This window comes from Bos mutus, chromosome 25, assembly GCF_027580195.1.
Source record: "Bos mutus isolate GX-2022 chromosome 25, NWIPB_WYAK_1.1, whole genome shotgun sequence".
In the NCBI taxonomy this organism is placed as follows: Eukaryota; Metazoa; Chordata; class Mammalia; order Artiodactyla; family Bovidae; genus Bos; species Bos mutus.
In genome coordinates this window covers 38549888-38572602 of record NC_091641.1, presented here as the reverse complement: position 1 = coordinate 38572602, position 22715 = coordinate 38549888, and the positions used below count along the sequence as shown (strand labels likewise).

Below are 22715 nucleotides of genomic sequence, written 5' to 3'. Positions count from 1 at the left end.
AATTTCCATAACAACCTCAGAAAGGAGATACTATTATTTACCATCCAAATGTGGGAATCCTAAGTCAGAGTTCTCACTGGGAGCAACGTGCTTATCCATGAAAACACAGGGGAGCAGAAAAACAAATGAGAAAGTCCTCACGGGTTAAGGTTTCTTGTGGTCAGGTCCCCTCATAGTGTGGAGACCTGTGGATTTCACTTGAATCAGTTGCAGCTGAACTGTGAGACCTCGAAGGGCAAGGATGGCTGGGATTGTTCACTATCTGTCCCCACTGTCGCTGGCATCCTGTAAGCATTCCATAAGCAGTTTTAAGATTTAAAACTAGCCCCTTGTGTACCTTTTATTACCATCCACCTGCATTGCCTCGCAGCTGGAGCCTGCAGGGCCAATTGGAACGAAGTGAGGCCCCAGGCTGCAGGGCCCCCGAGGGCCAAATCCGGGAGGCCGGAAGGGGGCGCTCTGCGGCCCTCGGCCCCTGCCCCTCCCCACGCCCTGGCTGGTCAGCGGACCCAGAACCCAGAGCGTCGGCCCTTAACAGCCCCCTCCTAGGAGGTGCTAGGTCCCGAAGCTGGCCTTCCCTCGGGACCATCTGCCGGCTAATATTTAACCCGGCCTCACTCCACATTATTCACACAGGGAAACTGGGGTGGGGTGGGGACAGGGGAGGTCACCTCCAAATGGTGCGGGCCTACTGGCCTTTCATGTATCACCCAACAGCCTCTTGTCTGTTCATGAACAGTCATGAGTACCTATTACTTGTCCATTTATGCAACCTATTATGTATCCGTTTGCTGGAAATGTAATGAGCATTTACTACCTGCCCACATAACAGCTCACAGCACCAATTATGTGCCCATTCACCCAACAGTCGTGAGCACTACTATACCTACCTGACCACTTAAGATGGAATGAGCAACTGCTCTGTGTCCATCCGAGAAACATATCTATGTGCGGGAGCATGGGGCCAGGCACTGAGGTCGCTGAGTGATGAAGACCTGCTCCTCTCAGGTTCTGGCCGGGCACCAAGCGCAAGAATGAAGGCAAAATTACACCCAGAATCAAGACGCCTCGCTTAGAGTGCATGGTTTTCCTCTCCCGGACTCCTCAAGGCCAACTGGCAGCGCAGGCCAACACCAGGAGGGTTTGTTTTTGAACCAAGATTTGCCACCAGACAGCAAGAAGATAATTGGGCGGGGTCTCCGGGTTGACCCAAACAAAACACACTTAAAGAATTCGAGTCTGGGATTCAATCTCAGGAGGTGGAAATCAGCTTAGCCTGCTGCAGCTGATTTCTCACTCCTTGCACTTCCTAATCGCCCGCATCGCGCTGGGCGCTGAGGGTCCAGGCGCGATCAACGACCCTCGCAGGCGCTCGCGCTGACGATGTAGGTTGTCCCCAACTGCTGGCACCAAGACCGCGGTGGGGACTCCTCCCTATTCCACCGAGAGGGAAACTGAGGCCGAGGACAAGGCGAGGACCAGCAGCCCGACGTCGGACGGGAAGGAGGGGCTGAGACCAGCCTCGAACCCTCGCTTGCGCCGCCCCAAATCCGGAGCTCGAGCCGCTGCCCGGCGGGCGCTGCCCGCGCGTTCCTGGAACTGGGCTGGGCGGAGAAATCAGGGCCCGCGGAGAGGCACTGCCGCCGCCCTCCCCGCAGCCCCGGGCCGCTGGGGGCCTGGCCAAGGTGACCCCGCGGGAGGCAGACGAGGGGCCCCCGCCCCCTCGGCCGCCGCGACCTCCTCCATCTTCCCGGTCTTCGGGTCTTTTCCTCTGGGCCCACACGCCCTCCCGCCGGTCCTCCTCCGCGCGCCGCCCCCTCTCCGGGCTTCCCCGAGGGCGGGACGTCCCTCCCCGCCAACCACCCCGCCCGCCCCAGGCCACCTCCCAGGCCGTGTCCTAGCGCTGCCCTCGGGCCGGGGGCGGGGCCGCGGGGGGGGACCCGAGGATGGGGCAGAAGAGGACGCGCGCGCGGCCCTGCCGCGGCCCGGCGCCCCCTCCCTCCCGGTTCCCGCTCCCCGGGGCCGCGCCACCCTCCCTTCTTCCCCTCCGCCCCTCCCCCGGCTCAGCGCCGGCTCCCGGCCGCCCCCTCCCCCCGACGCGCACGCCCCGCCTGGCAGCTGGCGCCCCGGGCCTGGGGCCGCGGCGGCGAGAGGGGTTTGCTGGGAGGGAAGCAGCGGGGGAGGGAGGCGGGGGGGAGGCCGCCCCCCGCGCCCCTCCTCCTCCCCCTCCTCCGCGGCCCGCCGGTCCCTCCTCCCGGCTCCCTCCTCCCTCCCTCTCTAAGACATCCCCGCACGGCCCGGCCGCCGCGGCCACCTTCCCTGCCGGAGCTGCAGATGTGGCGGAGCGGCCGGGCGCCGGGCGGCCGTGCCAGGGGAGCCCGCGCCCCGTGAGCCTCGCGCCCCGGCCCCCGCCCGCCCGGCTCCCTCCCCCGCTCGCTCCCCCGCCGCCCCCGACCGCCGGAGCCCGCAGCCGGGAGCCCGACCGCCCCCCGCCGCCGAGGTAAGAAGCGCCCCCCCGCCCCCCCCGGGCATCGCGCCGTGGGGAAGGGGACCGGCGGGAGGGGCCGGCCTGTCGGCGGGGGCTGCGGGACCCGGGGGTCGCCTCCCCTGCGAGTCCGCGCCTCGCCCCGGGCCATTGTGAGCCCTAGCCGGGGCCCCAGCGCTCGCTCCCTCGCTCGCTGGCTCGCGCGCTCCCTCCCTCGCCGGCTCCCCCGGCCGCGTCCCTCTGTTGCTCTCTCCTCCCTCCTTACCTCCGTCCGTCCGGAGGCTGGGCAGAGCCGCGGCCGGGCCCCAGGAGGGAGCAAACTTCGGCAGGGAAGTTGGGCCGCCGCGACGGGGGGCGCGCTGCGGGGTGAGAGGGCCCCCCCCACCCCAAGGCCGGGCACGAAGTTGTCTGGGGCAGCCGGGCAGCCGCCCCTTCCCACGGCGGGGCTGTTCCTAGGACGGGAGTTGAGAGGTGTCTCCTCCCGGGTCCAGGGAAGCCTCCCCCTGCTGCCCCTGACTCGCCCCGGCCTCCCTCGGGCGGGGGTCAGGACTGGGAGCTGGCGTCCTGTCCAGCACTTGTTCCCCCCTGCTGTCCGCGTGCTCGCAGGAGGGCCGGGCTGAGTAGGGAGGGCAGGGGTTTCCAGCCCACCTGAGGGAGGGTCCGGAGGGGGCGGGAGGAGGGGGCGAGGCAGGTGCATCCCGAAGGAGGGAGATGCCTTCGCCCTGCTTCCCCGCAGGCCCCCTGGGATGGGGCTGGAATCCAGGCTGGCACCTGGAGGCCTTGGCACACTGCCCTGCCCAGCCGGGTACTCAGGCCACAGCAGGGCAGCTTGCCGCCCGTAGGCCTGTCCAGGAGGGCCTGCCTGGCTGGCCACCCTGGGCAGGGATGGTTGCAGGGAGCTGCCCAGCCCTACCCTGGGGCCTGGGAAGCGGGAAGGGATCCTGGGAGGAGCCCTGGGCCCCCAGCCATCACAGCCCAGGATCTTGGCTCTGGAGGGAGCGCTTGACACTGAGGGGGCAGCCAGGCCAGCTGGGGACCTGGCCAAGGCCTGGGCTCCCATGGTTCTTGGTCTAGGCCAGGGAGAGGGCCTGAGCTGTGGTCCTTGGAGGCGGCCATGTGAAGATCCAGCATGCCTGGTTCTGGCATCCAGGAGGGAGAGTGGGGCTTCACGGGCAGCTTTGGAAGAAGCTCGGGGAAGGGGATTCAGTGTGCCCACCCGCCACATCTGTTCCAGCCCCACTCACACATCCTCTCCACGACCTCTGAGCCTCCCCTTTGCTCCTTCTCCCCTCTGGGCCCAGGCTGGGCCTCCCAGCTGGCTCTGGCCTGCACTGGGGAAGGGCTGCACCTGGGGACCCCCTCCTGGGGACATCCCTTTCTGAGCTCCAGCCCAGCTTGGCTTGGCCCCTTCTGCAGTCATCTGAGCTGGAGACAGTGCCAGGGGCTTGGGCACCGTTTATGGGAGTTGAGGACCCCTTGGGAGCAGCCCTGTTTTCCTTAGCTACTTCCCCTCCCCCTTCTTTCCGGAGCTGCCATTAGCGCTGACCCTCTGACCCCTATGCCTGCCCGCCCTTCCCTGTCTGTGACCTTTGACCTTTGATGTTAAATCCCTCCAGCTGGGGCTCTTTGGCCCCTAAGTGACCCTGGTGTAGGACCTCTGGGGGGGGGGGGCGTCCTCTTCCTGCTCCTGGCTCTCTACACAGGGACACCTGCCAGTCTCTCCCTCACTGGTGGGGAGGTGGTGCCCCAGGAAGCCAGACAGTGAGTCACCCCAGTTCCAGGCACCACTGCTTTTGGGGTCAGTGGCTTTGGGGGATTTGCTGGAACTGGGCCACAGCCTGGAGGGTGATTGGGAAAAGCCCCTGGCCTGGGCGTCTGACATCCTGGATTTGACTTCTGGCTGCGCCACCAACTCCCAAGGGTCCTTGGCCAAGCCAGGCTCTTCCCCTTTCTGGGTCTCAGTTTCCTCATCTGTAAAACCAAAGGGTTGTACAAGGTGATCTTCCAGAACTGCAGAGTCCATGAGAAGACCTGGGGGTAGGGGGGTGCTGAGAGGGGGACTAAGGCCAACAAAAGCCAACTCTCAATTATCTGTGGGTGGAGCCAGGATGAATAACTGAATGCCACAGACATCCAGAAACCTCATTTTAAACAATCGTGTGAACTGAGTCCCGCCCCCCCCCCCCGCCCCCCCAAGGCTTTTGTTGTTTCTGAAAAGCCCAACTGCAAATGGGTAGCCACAGAGATGTCTTCTCTTGCCTGGGCTCCCCGCCTTGCTGGGAGCACCCGCCCACGGAGGGTGACAGGACTACACGGTGCACCCTGGCCTGGGGAAGACAGAGCTCTGCCAGGGCCCCTCCCTGGGGCATGTCAGAGGGCCTGGACCCCTCTCAGCCCCACCCTGTGGATCCCTCTTCCCTCCTTTCCTGGCCTGGCCTTGGCCCAGGCGGTGGGAGTGTCATCGACCACCTAATCCTCCCAGGGTCTGAGCTGTGGTACAGAAGGAAGAATGTGTTTTTCCTGACAACATTTTCCCATGTGCGTTTCCATCTACCCCGGCTCGGCTCGCCAGGCATCCGAGTTTCCCACTTGGGCGAGAGGGCGGGGACGGGTGCCAGGCAGAGTTTGGGGCAATCCCAAGATGGGCGAGGGTGGCGACAGCTGTGGCCGGGGGACCAGATGTGGGACTGGGGCGTGCAGCTGAGCTCTCTGGGAGGCGTTTGGGTGGGCCCCCGCACCCCGGCGCTGAGAGGCACGCTGGTGGTGGGGGCTGTCTCCAGTGCCCTACGCCTCCCCAGGTTCCATGTCCCAGGCGGTGCTGAGGAGGCCCCTTACCCAAGTGGGAAATTCGGATTGCAGTGGAGAGGCCCTGAGCTGGGCGCAATGGGCCTGGGTCTTCCTCTGTTGGGGTTATTGTTATTTTACATTTCACAGTGAGGCCAGAGGGGTGACCCCTGGAAGATGCTGGCTGGTCCTCCCTTCATCTCGATAAGCACCCTTTTCAGAGGTGGGAGGTTTCCATGGCTGGTGAGGGGGATCTCTGGGGCCAGCCAAAAGATGCTGATCTCCCCCAGCCCAAATTGCCTCCCCTCTCTGGGCTTGTGAAAGGGTCCTAGAGATGGGCCACAGCCCAGACATGAGTCTGGGGGCTGAGCTCTCTGAGAATGCCAGGGCCAGCCCTGGGTGGGAGAGATCACAGCTTTTGCAAGGACCTTCAGACACAGCTGCCCCCGAGGTTTCCCAGGTGGCTGCCTCAGCCCCTCTCTGGGGGCAGGGACCTGCACTTTCAACCAGGACACTCGTGCTTTGCTCATCAGCCACGGTTGGGGTGACTCTGACACCTGGACAGGAAAGGACTTACTTGGGGGGTGTCTTATGTAATGGCACAGTCTGATATAGACCCAGATTTGTCTCCAGGCTCCAACTTGGCCCTACAAACCCCTGCTGTCTCTCCAACTAGTAAAAATGCCAGGGTAAGGTCCCGGGGGGGTGGGGTGAGGTGAGGGTGGGGAGGTGAAGTGGGTCAGAGGATGGAGCAGCAGTTGGGGGACGCCTCTGACAGCTCCTGAGAAAATCCGCAGGATGCCTGCCGGTGGCCATCGCAGGCGTTGACACCCATCACCTGAAGTTGCTACGTGAGCTTCTTGAGAGAGACCCACTGAGCCCTATTTGGTGGAAACAGAGGCACAGGATGGAGGAGGGCTGATGGGCATCTGGGCCTGAGTTCCTGGGTCTGCCATGGCTCTGGAGGGTGGCGGTGGGGTCTGGTGGCCACTTTCCCAGCCTGGCACAAGAGAGGAGCCCGAGCTGGCCCTAGCAGCTGTGTGCACCGGGCCCCACGCCTCCATCCTTTCCCTGGCACTGATCCTCCTGGCCTCAGCTCCAGACTTCTCCATGGGGGAGCCGAGGCCCAGCCCAGGGCCGCAGGGGACCCTGGTCCTCTTTCCCATTCCAGCTCTGGGGCTGTGGGACCCCTCCCAGGGAGCTCTGGGCAGCCCCCCTCCCTGGGGTCTGACCTACCTTCTGCCTGGGACATGTCTCTTCAAGTTTCCTCAGGCTGGGCCGAGTAGAGGCCCTGGCTCTGGGCACCTTGAGGGGCAGGGAGCTCTGGCTCTCTGCCCCCCACCCCCCCCCACCCCCGATGCATGGAGGGTCTGGTTAACTGGTAGCCAGGCGGGGAGGGGCCTCCCGGGTACAGAGATGGGAGGTGATTCCAATGGGGGAGGGCTTCCATCTGCTCCACGTGCCCCTAGTGGGGGATGGGCGGCGGGAGCTGAGACTCTTCCAGGGACATTAACTGTTGGTGGTTGGCTGGAGCTTCCCAAGGTCCTTTGTCTTCCTGCTAGACAGCCAGGTAGTCCCCTGCACAGGGCGGGCCTGGCGTGTGACCTGCCTGTGTCCACGGAACTCCAGTCCCAGCAGATGGCTGTCTGCAGAAGGGCTCAGGCCCGGCCCCCGGCCCCCGGCCCCCGGCCCCCCTCCTCCAGTCTCGGCCAAGGGCGGGTGGGAACCTGCGGAGGCCCCAGGAGACTGCTGAGCTGCCTGACTCAGCCCTGGGAGCCTCCAGGAAGACGTTCCTGCCTGGCTGACTGAGGGTCACAGGCTAGCATTCCACTGGGACTCTGGCAGCAAGGAGGTGGGAGGCAGACACTGAGGCTTCGAGATTTGAGGGCCTGGCCCAAGGTCACTTGGGGTCGGGGAGGGCCAGAGGGGAGCCAGAGCCTTGGACTGCGTGGCTCTGGCCCCTGAAATGGCAGTTCAGTCCAGAGCCCCTCCTGCTTCTCTGCTGCCCCCCCCCCCGTCCCCTGCACAGTGTGGGGGCAGCTGTGTCCAGAGGAAGCCTCTCTCCCTTCCCCCCACAGTCCACCTGGGTCTGCCTGGCAAGTCCCAGCCTGCCTGAGCCATTTCTCCCCAGGGCCACTCCTTCCTGTGTCCAGGACCCCCCACCCCTGACCCAACCCCTATCACCACACTCCTAAGCTAACTGACCCAGAGCTGTGATGTCCCTCTTGTCACAAGGCTGTGGGGCCCCTCATTGTCCGGCCTGCTCCAAAGTGCTCCCCACTCCAGTGCTGCTGGCTATCTCCTCCTCCAGGCCGAGCCCCTAAATCCCCAGTTCAGGACACCTAGTGGATACCCTGAGTGATTCTGTGGGCCCTGGGCCCCAAGAGCCTGAAACAGGCCAGGCCTGGTACGGCCCCACCCAGTGGGTGTTTCCTTTGGGTTTAGAGACAGCCCCTGGCTTCTGGACTTGCTTTCCTGCCCAGAGTGGGAGCAGGGGCGGGGCAGGGTGGCTGGGAAGAGGGCGCAGGGGGTGGAGTCCAGAGTTCATGCTGGAGCCCCTGCTGGGCCTGGTCTAAGCCAGCTGTTCTGGGGAGGCTCTGTGCCAAGGCTAGGGGGATAGGGGGGCGGTGGCAGGAGATGAAGCTGGGGAACTGGACCCTTCTGGTCATCTTAACCCACCAGGGTTACGCCTTACCCTCATCACCCAGATCTGCTCCTGGGTCCCTCGCCCCAAACCTCTGTGGGTGAGCCACTTCCCTCTTTGGGCCTTAAGCCCTTCCACACCTCACCCGGCTGGTAGGTGCCACCAATGGATTCATCCCCTCAGCAAACTCTCAGTACCAGGTGTTCGAGAAAAGTGAAGGGCAGATATGATGGTGCCCTTAGAGGGATGGTTTGGAAGTTCAAGCTCTGGTCCTACTCTCGGCCAGCTCCCGCCTTTCACTGATGGGGGAACAGGAGCCCAGAGCCCTGTCCACGTCAAATTAGGAGCAGGCCTGGTTCTCTGGGTCTGAGTCCCCAGCAGCACTTCAACTGCTGCCCAGTTCCCTCTGGTTGAAGGAGTGGCGTTAGTGAGGACTTGGACCAGGGCACCTGTGCCAGGCATCACAAGGCACTGCAGGCCAGGGAGGCTACCCTCAGCATTGTGGGGACAGAGGCAGGCCCCTTGCTTAACTCTGAGGCACCTGGAAGAACAGCCCACGTGTGGCTGCAGAAGGCAAAGATCAGAGAGGGTGAATCTGGGGAGACTTGCTGGAGGTCAGAGGAGGGTAACAGCTGGAGGAGGAATATGGAAGTGTGGAAGGTTGTGGGGTAGGAGCTAGCACCCGAGGGGGGAGCATCAGGCTGGCAAGAGGCAGGGAATCCTGAGAAAGGAGGTGCTGAAGGGGAGAGTCTGGGGACAGAAGATGGGCTGGAAAGGAAGACAGCAGTCTTCTGTATAGAGTACTCTGTGGCTCCCCTGTGCCCTCCAGGTCACTGCCCACTGGCCTGGCCTTTCTCTTGGGCTTCCTCCTTTGCTGAATGACAGGGAGACTTGCTGTGGGTCAGTTGGGGCCACACCTCCAGGCCTCTGCTGTGTTGGGTGCAGACTGTGGGCTTTGGAGCCTGGAGGTAAATCCCAATTGTGCTATTGATAAGCTCTGTGATTTTGGCAGATAGTGGAACCACTCTGAGCCTTGGTCTCCCCATCTGGAAAGTGGAGAGGACAGCACCTAACTCCCAGGGTCCTGAGGATGGACAAAGATGGCGCACAGGAGGCACGCTGGCCATTCCTGGCCTGCCGCATGCCTGAGGCCCCCAGCCTGTCCCCCCCTGTCCATGTGGCCGACGTGGATCTTAGCAGCCCACTCCTGACACTGTTCGCATCTGTGCAGGCTGGGTGACCTTCATTCTCATTCATTTGTGGGCCCCCAGGACCGAGTGGAGGGCCTGGTGTTGGAATGCATAACTGAGTAGTTGGTAAATGAGGCGCAGGGAAGGGCCAAAGTCCAGAACCTGCTGACTGCCTCCTGCCCTGTGAGTTGGCGGGTGCTGTTCCCAGTGGGCCTGATCCCTATCCTGGGGCTGTTGGGGGGGGAGGGTGGGCCTTCCCAGGACGCGGGAGGCACTCCTGGGCTCGTCCTGCAGCCAGGGTCGGTGTGGGAAGCACAGTGTTTCCTCCTCAGTGGGGACTGGACCTCACCCCTGCTCCCACCCACAAGCCCCAGAGTCCTGGGTCCAGGACCCTGACGCTGGTTACCTGCCGTGTCCCGCGTGCACAGGTGTGACACATATGCGTGTGCCTCTATGTCTGGGGGTGCCCATCCATGTCCTGTGGGATGCTGGCCAATGCCTCTACAGGCCCTCGAGAGCACTGGCCGAGCGCCCAGCGCGGCCTGCCTACTGTGAGCGGTGCTGCCTGGCAGGGTCCAGGGCCGTGCCTGAGCCTTGCCTCCGGGTGTGTGTCTCCGTCTGGCTCCCCTGCTGCCGGCCCCTCCCTGGGATCTGGGCGGCCCAGGGCCCAGCCCTTCCCTCTCCACCCGCCCCCGCCCCTCCTCCCCGGCCCCAGCCCTGGGCGTAGGGGCTGCTTGGCGGGCTCCCCTCTGGCCCAGGCCCAGGTGCGGGCAGTGCTCACAGCCCCACGCACCACCTCCCCCCAAGCTGGGCAGACAGGAAAATACCAGACATAGTTGTGCAAAGGTGGCTGCAGGCGGGCAGGCAGCAGGGGGCGGGGGCCCGCCTTGATGGGTCTGGAGCCACCGGGCAGGGGAGGCCTCTGTGCCAGGCTGGGCCCTGCAGCTGGACGGATGTGTGTGTCTGAGCTGCACCCCCCACCCCATCCTGGAGTCACCCTGCTGGCGCTGGGGAGGGAAGTGTGGATCCTAGGGAGCTGGAGCTGGGGGGGCGTGGGTGAGCCAGCTGCTGGCCTTCCAGCAGCTGTGCTGCCTGACCCATCGGGGTGACCCTGGAGTGACTGTGTGGGCCCCCCCCCCCAGCCCGGGGTTGGGAACAAGAATCCTCAGGGCTACCAGTTGCTGGCACCGCCTGTGTGCCAGGTGCCAGGCAAGCTTGCCCCGTGAGCTGGCACCTTATCCATGGCGCCTGTGTTCCTGATGAGGAAACCAAGTTGCAGAGGGGTGGCTGGGAGACTGGGACCTGATATCCAGACTCTGGGTCCCTAGGGTCCATAAGCCACTAGCAAGAACCACAGGGGCATGCAAGGGTGTGTGTGTGTCTGACTCTGGGACCCCATGGACAGTAACCTGCCAGGCTCCTCTGTCCATGGAATCCTCCAGGTAGGAATACTGGAGTGGGTTGCTATGCCCTGCTCCAGCTGACTCTGGGTACGCTCCCAAGTTGGGGCTGCCAGCCTGCACCCTTGCTCAGGTGCTGCCCAGCTGGGAGCTTTCCCGTTTATGGCTGAGCAGAGAGCTTGGCCCTGGCTGTGTCACCTGGGGGCCGTTGGTTCCCACCTGGGCAGGGTCTAGCCTCCAGGGGACCTGGAGAAGCTGTCCCCCCTCCAATCTGTGTGCTGGCTGAGCGCCCATCTTGGGGTGAGGGCAGGGTCTGCTTTCCCATCTGGAGGTTCCCGGGAAAGGCGAAACCCCACACTTCCAGGAAGTAATGTCCGCCCCACACTGGGCCCTCTCCTGGGACCTGCACGGGCAAGCCCTCAGGATAAGCCCCTCCCTGGGTCCTGGGAGGAGGCCTGTTTCTTCCAGGCTGCTCAGAGACTGTCCGGGACCTCCCAGCGCTCTCTCTTTGATGCAGTCAGGTTCTGGAAGCAGTCTGGGGCCAGCTGGGGCCACCCTGTGGGACAGCAGGGCCTGCAGCCCTCCCTCTCCAGGGCGCAAGCTTGTTTGGTTGTGTCCTCAGCTGAAGCAGGGGTGGTCCCAGGTGAGGTCGAGGCTCTAGGTCTGTGGGTACAGCAGGAGGGCCGGCCCCCTCTGTCCTCACAGCCCCCCAACTGGCCAAAGACTTGGGGGACTCAAGTGCTGGTGACACTTTATTTACAAGTTTAATTACACACCTACTATGCACCCGGCACTGTTCTAGGTGCTGAACACTATATAACAGGGGGAAACACTAGAGTAATCATTGGATGGGCATCATCATATTGATTTCTCCCCAAAATCCAAAGGAGGGGGGCATCTTACACTACTGTGTGTGTGTTTAGTCGCTCAGTCATGTTCGACTCTTTGCAACCCCCATGGACTGTATGTAGCACACAAGGCTCCTCTGTCCATGGGATTTCCCAGGCAGGAACACTGGAGTGGGGTGCCATTCCCTGCAGTATTATCATCATCTTAATTTAGAGATAAGGACAATGAGACCCAGACTGGGAGGTGACTTGCCCTGACTCATGTGGGCAGGACGTGGCAGAGCCAAATTGGAGACTGGGTGGTCTGACCCATACTGGAGCCCTGCTCTGCAGCCTGCTCAGGAAGCGGGTCGGAGGAGATGAGGCCTGCGCCTGTCTCTGGCTCCCGCCGCTGGGCGCCTGAGGAGGGCGGAGCCCTTGGCTGGAGCAGGGTGCAGCAGCGGTTCCCAGGAATGCGGGGCTGTGCGGCCCTTTGCTTTGGCAGCACATCTGCCCTCAGCTCTCCAAGCCTCCTTGTGGGCCCCCCAACAGTCAGCCCCTCCAGCGCCCACTCACTGCCTGCTGCCCCTCCGGGGTTTGGCACACAGCTCCCACAAACCCCTGGGCAGGGCAGGGGTGGGAAGCCAGAGCCCCTTTGCCTGCCCCTTCCCACATCCAGGGGCCCCAGGGGTACCGATGGGTGAACATGGCTTCTGGGTTCACCTGGGCTTGAAACTCAGCTCTGCCAGAGACGAGCTGTGTGACCTGGGACAGTTCACTTCATTTCCCTGAGCTTCAGTTTTTGCATCTGTAAAATGGGGATGAAACAGCACCTGACTTAAACAGGTGCTGGTACATTGCCTGACTATCAACAGCTGGTGGATGGTGGTGATATTCGTCCTCGGCTTCCAGTCCCAGGCTTGCCACCCACTGTGCAATGTGGGCGAGCGGTGTCCCTTCCCGGCCCTCAGCTTCCCCCCACAGGACCCGTGTACTGATGGTTTTGGTCCCTGTGCCAGACGCAAGGGGCATCCTCTGAGCAGGTGGGAGCTGATGGGCACAGGGGAAGCCAGGGACTTGCTTCTGCTTTCATGCCATAGCAAGAAAGCCACGTGGGCTTTTGAGAAGTGCCTCCTGGGCCCTTGTCCCCAAGTCCTAGGCTGGACAGGTCATGGCTGACCAAAGGGCAGAGTCAGGACTACGCCCCCACACCTTACACCCCCATCACCTGGGAATAAGGGGTGTGCCTTTTGTTGCCTGACAACACTGCTATCTTGGCTTCCACTCACCTGGTTCCTCGCAGCTGTGGGGTGGGTGGGACGGTGGGGGGGCCATCTTACAGTGGGCCCTGTCCTCTATTTTTGCCAAGGAGACCCCGAGTGCCTCTCAGTGAGGTGTACCGAGCTCGACGCCTCCATCCACACCCGCACTTCTCCCGGCTCAGGGCCAGCCAGCGGGCCTCTCCCCAACAGTGACGAGGGGCTTTCTCCAGGACAGATTCCTGCCAGCGCCTCCTATTAGCCTGGTGACCTTGAGCCTCAGTTTCCTCATCTGCTCAGCAGAAGCGGCTTTAGAGGGTTCGGGGCGCACAGATGGCTCCCGGCACATGGTGGGAACGTGGTACATAAAGACACCGCCCACCGACCCCCTTTAGGGTCCGCGCTCCGCCCCTCGCCGCGAGACCTGGCGGAGGCGGGGCCTCCTCCGGGTCTCAGTTTCCCCGGGGGCCGGCCCCGCCGCGCGCTCGCCCCGCCCCTCCGCCGGGGGTCGGCAGAGCCGCCAGGTAGGGCCGGCCGGCCGCTGCGGGAGCTGCAGCTGGGGGCCGTCTGCGCGCGGCGGGCGGGCGCACAATAGCGGCCATTGTCTGCGCCAGGCGGGCGGGCGCGGTGGGGCGGGGGCCGGCCCCCTGAGGGCCAGCGCGGCCCACCCTCGGGGTGACCCCGCCCCGCCCCCGCCTCCCCGGTGGTCCCCGCGCGCTCCCGATCCCTCCGCCCTAATTAGTTCCTTTCGCAGCTGGAGCAGCGGCGCCCGGCCGCGCGGCCACCTCGGCGCCGCCTCCCTAACCGCCCCCTCCTGCGATCGGGGAATCGCACAACCCCGCGGTAGCAGGGCGCTCGTGGGGTCACCTCGCGACTAGCGGGAAACTGGGTCGGGGCTTCTGCAGCCAGGCTCCGCCCGGCATCCGCTGGGCACCGGCCCTCTCTGGGCTCCGCGCTGCCTAAGAAACTTGCCTCTGCTCTCGGCGAGGCGGGTCCCTGTCCTTATCCCGAAAACAAACACCGAATGTCCACCCGCCCACCCCCGAAAATCAATCCAGTGATGGCTGGCTAGCCGGCCTCCAGGGGGGTGATTGCCGCGCCAGTCCCGGGGTTCTGGCGCGGGTGCGTCCGGCTCAGGGCCTCTGAGGCCCCAGAGAAGTGACACTGGCTCTCGCCTGCCCCTCTTCATCCAACCCGGGAACAAAGAGCAGAGCCCGAGCCCAGAACTGGCCACCTCCCTGCCTGTGGGGAGTGAAAGGGGACACTTCCAGGTTGACCACAGTCAAAGCAGGAAGGAGGGTCACAGGCGTCTTACCCTTGGATGGATGGGGACAGCCTGGGGTGGGGGAGTGCTGGGAGCTGTGGGTTTTGGTGGCTGATCCTTCCTTCTTTTCTAGGAGTGACCAGTTTTGGTCTCCTGGCTTTACTCTGGCTCCATCAGAATGAACACCTGTTCCCAGGGCAGGACCAGTGGCAGGAAGTAGGGGGCTTAGGGTGGGGTCTCTGGGGACTGGGTCTGCTGATTGAGGAGGTGCTGGAGTCCCAGCTTCACCCTGGGAGACTAGCTCCTTTTGGGGTCCTCCCTCTTTCTGAGCTGAGGCAGTGTCTCCTGCAAGTCTCCAAACCAGGTGACCCATGGTTCCTCCCTGATTCCCCTCTGGCGGGGACCTGGGGTGGGGTGGGGTGCAGTAGGCAGGTGCCAAAGGACGTTACTTGAGCAGTGTTGCTGTTAAGTCAATGTCAGTCTGAATTCCCAGTTCCCAAACCATCCTGCCCTAGTGGTCTCCTCCAGGAGATCGGGTAGGGGGCGGGGGACAGGCTGTGGGGAGGCCTGTGGCCCTAGGCCAGCTGAAGGACCAGGCCACCAGCCCTTCCTGGCTCCTGAATTCTTAATCAGCATAAATATTTACTTCCTTCCTCCCCTTCCAGGCTCCCAGCACAGAGGAGCTTCAGGGAGGTTGGACTGGGCCTGTGTCTAAAAATAAACAGGTGGAGGGACAGGCAGACACACAGACAGACAGACATCACTGGGGGGTGGGTCAGGCAGAGGGCAGCTCCCTGCCCAGACAGAGGGAGAGTGGAGGGGGCCCAGGTCCATTTATCACTCTCACCCACCCAACCTGCCTGTCTAGGGCTGGAGCTCCTAAGGGGACAAGGTGGCAGTGTGGTCCCAGCCCCTGGCGTCACTGAGAACTCCCGACCTATGCATGCCCTGCGTGCGGGTTCATCCAGACGGATCTGCCAGCTCCCACCTGATGTAGGAACAAGTCAAGTCACAGATTTCGGTCCCATGGCCAAGTGCAACCACCAGTACCATGATAATGCAGCCCCCTCCCCAGGCTCAGAGACTCCAGCGTCGTTTCGCCATGTACTGGGGTCTTGGGATGTGTCCTCAGAAGCAGAGGGCCCTAAGTGAGGACTTTGTGACCTGTGTGCACTCAGGGTCTTATCTGGGAGATGGATGAGAGGAGGCTTGGAGCTGGGGCAAGGCGGCTTGTCCTGGAGAAGATGACTGGGAACATGGGTCCCCACCCTCCATGGAAAGCTCCAGGCAGCTCAGCAAGCACACACACTAGTGAAATATACAAAGTCTTTTTACCACGTGGTGGTCTTGGGGATGTTCTGTATAAAATTGTGAAGAGCTGGAGTCGGTGAACGGCAGGGATTATCTTCTTTGGCAGATAGATTGTCAGAATGCAATCATCTCAATGAACAAACACAAGGAAACAGCGTTTCCCAGCATGTGAAGTTTGCTGCCGTGAAAAATGATGTTTGAATTTGGAATGAATAGTTGATCTTGCTCTTGGGTTTTTTTACATGTGAAGAATGTTATGCCGTTGAGAAATTCTAAGGAAGTGGTGAAAATGTACCACTCAAAATAAGAGTATCATCACTATTTAAAAAATTATGTATGTATGTGTTTTACTAACCACTAGACAGCTGATCACTTTCCCCTACGCTGGTCTTGGCTGGGCCGTAGTCCCCAGCTGCCCCCTGGTGGTGGCCCAGAGCCTCTGGCTCCCCAGCCGGTGGGGCCCTCCGTCCTGGAACGCAAGGCCACCCGTCTGTCCGCCCAACCCTTGGAAGCAGGCCGTGCTTTGCAAGGCTTGCCTGGGACAGGCTCTGGGCCTCATTCCCTTGGAGTTTTGGGGGCTGCCTAGAGGGGTTGGCTCATTGGTCAGTAGCTAGGCCCTTTGAGGGCTATCTGGGAAGACACTCATTGCCCTTCTGGCCTGGTTCTGGGTCTTCTGGCTCAAATCAGGCATGTGTCCCAGGCATGACCTCCCACCCAGTCACAAATGACCTTTGGGACTTGCCTGGCCAGTTCCAGGGAGAAGATCTGGCCTTGGATCTGAAGGCTGTGCTACTGCCTAGCTCTGCAGCTTGAGGCCGTCGCTAAGGCTCGGTTTGTGGCAGGCTTGGACCCTGTGAGCTTTGCTTCCCAGAAAGCCTTGTGGGAGATGAATGCGTTAGATCCGGGTCAGTGGTTGGCTCTCTCTGATATACCTGCTGTCTGGGGCCACCGAGAGGGTCTCTGTGCCCAGGAGACAGCCTTCACACTGCCCTGCACACACTGCCTCTCTGCTCCTTTGGGCTTTAGTGGGGGCAGCCTGAGGATGAGTCTGGGGTCCCAGTGTCACAGCACAGCTCCTGCTTGCTCTCAGGTTCCTGCCTGAATACCAGCTCCGGAGCCCTTCGCTGCCTGCCGCTGCCGCCGCCCCCACCCCCCAACCCCCACCACCATGCACTCCTTGGACGAGCCGCTCGACCTGAAGCTGAGCATCACCAAGCTCCGGGCGGCGAGAGAGAAGCGGGAGAGGACGCTGAGCGCAGCCCGGCACCGAGCCCTGCACAGGGAGCTTGGTCTTGCGGACGACAGCCCCACGCCCGGCTCCCCGGGCTCCCCACCGTCAGGTACTGCATGCCTGGGGCAGAGCAGCGATCTCGGAGCCCTGGCGATAGGAAAAACGTCCCCCGATGGGCTCACCTGGACGCAGTCGCAGCCCCTCACAGCCTCACTTAGGGTGCCCCGCCCCTGACACTGTCTACCCACCCTCCCAGCAGTTCATCTCTGCATGTTCATCACTGTCCCTGGGAGGAGACGACTGACCAGCCCAGCTCCTGAAGCTGGCTCGGCAGAGCTAGTATTCAGACTGAGGCCTCTGGCTGGATTTGGGGGAGCTTTAAGGGGCAGCAGGGAATGCACAGGTAGTAACAGAAGGCCTTGTGGCCCTGTGTCTGCGCTCTGAGGCAGTGTGATTGGCCAGCCAGGCAGACGGGGGATCAAGCCCAGCAGGTGCTTCTCTGGGTGGCGGGGGTTACTTGAGGCCCAGGTCTTCTGCTCCATTTCTGAATGTGGACCCTGAAAACTGGATCTACCATATCTGAGCTGGGCCACCCAGCCCAAACCTTTCATGTTACAGAAGTGGGCACTGAAGCAGAAAGGGACTTGGGGGGAAAGTGAGTAAAGTCCTTAACCTGACATTGTGACGGGAGCCACGGGCCCTGGATTCAAGTTCCTGTTCAGTTACTTACCCTGTGTGCCAGCCCACCCCCATCTGAAGAATGAGTACTTCCTGTCTTAACCAATGGCCAGGCTCCCACCTTGGCAGACACCACACCTGTTGGCTGTGGAGGCTTCAATTCCTGGGTTCCGGGGTGGCCGGGGATGGGGGCGCCATGGCTAGCATCTGCTCCGAGTCACAGCGGAGGAGTCATGGGCGGGAGGGCCTGGCCCGCTGGGACTCCTGGCTCCACTACCCCCAAATTCTGCCTTTGCCCTAGGCTTCCTGCTGAACCCCAAGTTCCCCGAGAAGGTGGAGGGACGCTTTTCGGCAGCCCCCCTGGTGGACCTCAGCTTGTCGCCACCGTCTGGGCTGGATTCCCCCAACGGCAGCAGCTCGCTGTCCCCAGAGCGCCAGGGCAACGGGGACCTGCCCACAGTGCCCGCCGGCCCGGTAAGGGGGAGACACGTGTTCTCGAGATGGTGCACTTACCTCCTGGGGCCACTGTTACAAAGGACGACAAACTGTGTGGTTTAAAGTGGCAGAAGTGTATTCTGGAACCTGAAGTCCAGAATCACCGTGCTGATGGGGCTGTGTGCCCTCTCGAGGCTCTGGAGGGCTCTTTCCTGGCCGCTTCTGGCCCCTTGCCTTGTGGCCACGTCACTCCAGTCTCTCTGCCTGTCATCACATGGCCTCCTCCCCTCTGTGTGTGTCTCCAAATCTCCCTCTTTCTCTTGTGGAGACACTGTTCACTGGGTTTAGGGTCCCCAGGCAGCCTGACCTTCTCTAAACTTACATCTGCATGGACTCTCCACAGAGGTCCTGTGCACAGGTACCAGAGGTTGGGGTTGAGACATGTCCTGTGTGGGGCACCGCTCAGCTCCTGGACAGAGGGAGATGGGCCAGGTGGGCAGCTGCTGACCCACTCTGCCCCCTGCTTCCCCCAGGACCTCCAGCCTCTGCGCTACCTGGACGGTGTCCCCAGCTCCTTCCAGTTCTTCCTGCCGCTGGGCTCTGGGGGGGCCCTGCATCTGCCTGCTTCCTCCTTCCTCACCCCTCCCAAGGACAAGTGCCTCTCGCCAGAGCTGCCCCTGCCCAAGCAGCTGGTGTGTCGCTGGGCCAAGGTGAGCGGGGAGCCGGGCGGGGCAGGGTCTGGGGCGGGCGGCCCCCTCGCGGGCTCAGCACGCTCCTGGCCTCGCAGTGTAACCAGCCCTTCGAGCTCCTCCAAGACCTGGTAGACCACGTCAACGACTACCACGTGAAGCCTGAGAAGGACGCGGGCTACTGCTGCCACTGGGAGGGCTGCGCCCGCCACGGCCGCGGCTTCAACGCCAGGTGAGGGGGGGCGAGGGGGCGGGAAGGGGGGCCTGAGTGTCCAGCGGCTGAGCCGTGCTCCCCACCCCCCTTCCCCCCCGCCTCCCCCCTCGGAGCAGGTACAAGATGCTTATCCACATTCGCACTCACACCAACGAGAAGCCACACCGCTGCCCCACCTGCAGCAAGAGCTTCTCCCGCCTGGAGAACCTGAAGATCCACAACCGGTCACACACAGGTGAGGACCCCTGGCAGCCAGGGGATGGGCGCGCACCCCACTGTGTGGCCATCCCTTCCTGAGCACCACATGCTGTGGGGGGTGGGCCTGTCCTGTGGGGCGGAGACCCGCCCCACCTGCTCTCGGGGGCACAGACGTGTCTTCCTGTGTCGTGCTCAGCACTGTGTTCGTGTGATTGTCGACTCGTTCCCCCTCTGACTGTGGCTGGTCCGCTCACCCCTCATGGACCCTGGCACGCACAGTAGGGCCAGCACTGGCCAGCAGAGCCATATGCCTAATTTTAAATTTCCTAATCACCCTCACTGCAAAAAAAAAAAAAAGTACAAAGAAATACATGGTGAGATGAGTTATTAATACAATGATACATTTTCTTGAGCCCAGTATATTCAAAATGCAATCATTTTAATATTAAAACATCAACGGGACACTGAAATTCTTCTTTTCCCAAAGTCTGCGGACTCCAGGATGTGTTTTATTTATTTATTTGACTACCTCGGGTCTTAGTTACATCGTGAGAGATCGTTCGTTGCCGGCGCACAGACTTTGTAGCCATGGCACGCAGGCTTAGTTGCTCTGAGACATGTGGGAATCTTAGTTCCCCAACCAGGGATCGAAACCATGTCCCCTGCATTGCAAGGTTGGTTCTTAACCACTGGACCACCAGGGAAGTCCCTCTGGTGTATATTTCATACTCAAGGCACTTTTAAAAGCTCACAGCCTTGTGGGGTTCTGGCCAGCCCTGGTCGGCGGGGACAGCCCTTTAGTAAATCTGGAGCCACTGGTTAAAATGAAGTGAAAGTGTTAGTCACTCAGTCGTGGCCAACTCTGGGACCCCCATGGGGACTGTGGGACTGTAGCCCACCAGGCTCCTCTGTCCATGGGATTTTCCAGACAAGAATACTGGAGTGGGTTGCCATGCCCTTCAGTGAGGGATCTTCCTCACCCAGGGATTGAACCCCCAGTCTCCTGCATTGCAGGCGGATTCTTTTCTGTCTGAGCCACCAGGGAAGCCCTGGTGTAAGCCTGGAGCCACTGCTAAGTCAGGGTCAAGGGCACCCCTGTGCGCTCACTGTGAGCTAGGCACCAGCAGGGTCTGTGTGTCATTACTTGTGAAAGGGGTCGCTGTCATCACAGCCTGAAGCATAGGCCCAAGGCCGAGGGTACATACAGCCAGGCCACTGGAGTCAGAGCTCGTGTACGTGCTGGGGACACGGCCACCCCAAATCAAACAGGTCTCTGTCGGAGTTGAGTGGGTGGGCGGGGCTGGCCTGGGCCGGCGGAAGCCCCTCACGCAGGCCCCGCCCCGCCCCGCCCCGCAGGCGAGAAGCCGTACGTGTGCCCCTACGAGGGCTGCAACAAGCGCTACTCCAACTCCAGCGACCGCTTCAAGCACACGCGCACCCACTACGTGGACAAACCCTACTACTGCAAGATGCCCGGCTGCCACAAGCGCTACACGGACCCCAGCTCGCTGCGCAAGCACATCAAGGCCCACGGCCACTTTGTGTCCCACGAGCAGCACGAGCTCCTGCAGCTCCGCCCGCCCCCCAAGCCCCCGCTGCCCGCCCCCGACGGCAGCCCCTACGTCAGCGGGGCGCAGATCATCATCCCCAACCCCGCCGCCCTCTTTGGCGGCCCTGGCTTGCCCGGCCTGCCCCTGCCCCTGGCCCCCGGCCCCCTGGACCTCAGCGCCCTGGCCTGTGGCAACAGCGGGGGCGCCGGGGGTGCGGGGGGCATGGGCCCTGGGCTGCCCGGCCCCGTCTTGCCCCTCAACCTGGCCAAGAACCCGCTGCTGCCCTCGCCCTTTGGGGCCGGCGGACTGGGCCTGCCCGTGGTCTCCCTCCTCGCTGGCTCCGCTGGCGGCAAGGCTGAGGGGGAGAAGGGGCGTGGGGCCATGCCGGCCAGGGCCCTGAGCTCGGAAGGCCGCAAGACCCCCCTCGAGAGGACTGAGGGCAGCCGCTCCCGGCCGAGCCCCGACGGCCTGCCCTTGCTGCCGGGCACCGTGCTGGACCTGTCCACGGGTGTCAACTCTGCCGCCAGCAGCCCAGAGGCGCTCGCCCCTGGCTGGGTGGTCATCCCGCCAGGCTCCGTACTGCTCAAACCAGCCGTGGTGAACTGAACCCGCTCGGTGGACGCTGACCACCTGCAGCCCAGCCGGCAGCTCCCAGCTCTGCCTGCCTGCCTGCCTGCCTGCCCCTGACGACGAACGGAAACTCTTCTGCGAAATAGCAATAATGTCCTCCTGCCCCGGGGGCGCCCCTGGGCATCAAGGATGGTGCTAGAAGGGCATGGCGGGCACCCGGGCTCCTGAGGGGGGGAACCGGGTCTGCCGGCCGGGGGAGAGCATGCCCCTGGGAGCTGAGGCCTGGCTGACCTCCAGCCCACGCCTGCCCGGCCCCCACCCACTCTGGTTGTCTCCCTCATCCCGTGGCCAGCTGGGCAGGTCACCCTTTCTCCCTTGCCCACTTGCCAGCCCTCACCCAGCAGTGGGGGTGGGGCTGGGGGTGACTTCGGCCCTCCCATCCCCTTCAGTGGTGAGCTGGGAGGAGCCCCCTGGGATCGAGGTCCCACCCCATCCTGCTTACTCATCGGGCCCCTGCTCTGGAGGCTCCTGACCCCTCTCCCTCTGGTCCACCCTCCAGAGGGAGAGCAAGACAGACGCAGGCCGCGGCTAAGCCACAGCAAGAAGCCACCTCCCCCCATGACAAGGTGCCTCCCGGCTGAGGGAGGGAGGCCCGCTCGACCAGCTGCCCCCCACTGCCTGCCGTCTGCGGTGGCCAGCACGCTGCCCGAGGTGGAGGTCCCTGCTCTGGGCTGGCTGGCCACTCGTCTGCCCCCGCGTCCCTCTGCTTTCAGGGAGCCCTGAGTCGGGAGAGGTGCCCAGCTCAGGGAACAGACGGGGCTGGGCCTGGCCTGGGACCCTGCACCCGGGGACGGGGGAGGCCTGCAGGGCAGTTAGAGCGTGGAGGCTGGCTAGGGACAACCCCAGGCCGAGACACAGCTTCTGTTCTTTGGGCGCCAAGGCAGAGCTGGTGCAGGGGAGGGGGCTCTAGGCCGGTGCTGGGCATGGGAGCGTCCCAGTGGCCACGGACGGATGGATGAAGGACCTGGGCTTGACAAGGGATGAGGGGCAGCGAGGCAGCCATGGAGGCCGTGGGGGCAGGGGAAGCCAGAGGGGAGAGCTGGCTCTGTGGCCTGCTTCCTTTGGCTTCTCTGAACTGAGCTCCTGCCCTCCAGGGACCAGGGGAGCTTAGGGTGCAGGGTCTCCACATGCCCCTGCAGCCCATGCTGCTGACCAGCCCAGGGGCCGGGCTCTCCCTACCAGGCCCTGAAGGGGCAGCAGCTCATCTCGTGCCCCACCCTGGGCCCTCGTGCTCCCTCCTGTCAGGGGCCCAGCTTCAGTCTGGGGGGTCCTGGCCTTGGCCTTGCCCTGGGCTGCACCCTCCACGTCCCAGCTGCAGGACAGGGGAGCTGTGGGACTGCAGGGAGACCCTTGGCCCCCGTGCAGTTCCGGGGTCTCCCTGCTGCTTCTCTGCTCACCCGCCCTTTCCTGGACCGCCCTTCTATCCCAGAGGGGTTACCCTGACCCGGCCCGCTGACGGGCCCGCAGCGCTGGCTCTACCCCTTGAAGGGGCCACAAGCAGAGCAGGAGGGAGCTGGTCTCCTTCCCTCGCGCCCCACCCCGGACCCAGGCCCCTCACCCCTACAAGGGCCCCAGGCCTTAAGTCCCCTTTGGGGCGAGGGGTTGGACTCAAGCCCCAGGAGCAGAGGAACAGGGCATAGGAAGGCGACATTAGCTCAGCATGTGACTCGGTGATAGACCAGGCCCGAGGGGGCCGGTGTACGTGTCGTTGTTGTCGGTCTGTTGTTGCACATTCCAGGATATCAGTATTCTAACAGGTTCTAAGTGCCTTTCTATCGTAGCTTGTTTTTCCTCCTCTTGGCTCCATTGCTGTTAGCATAGAGTTTAAAAAAAGAAAAGAGAGATAAGCTAATGACTATAACAATATATTCCTCCATGTGAGAGGAAGTTTATAAAGAAATGAAATAAAAGTGCGTTACAAACATG

General features: G+C 62.7%; 1 protein-coding gene across 1 annotated transcript; it reads left to right on the top strand.

The window, feature by feature from the left end:
- Positions 1 to 2003: 2003 nt before the first annotated feature.
- On the top strand, positions 2004 to 22713 carry GLIS2 (GLIS family zinc finger 2). Its single transcript, XM_070362674.1, has 7 exons — positions 2004 to 2500; positions 16255 to 16504; positions 17375 to 17547; positions 18042 to 18218; positions 18296 to 18429; positions 18528 to 18646; positions 19966 to 22713. The coding sequence occupies exons 2-7, from the start codon at positions 16333 to 16335 to the stop codon at positions 20763 to 20765; spliced, it is 1575 nt and encodes a 524-aa protein (XP_070218775.1). The 5' UTR covers positions 2004 to 2500; positions 16255 to 16332; the 3' UTR covers positions 20766 to 22713.
- Positions 22714 to 22715: the final 2 nt, after the last annotated feature.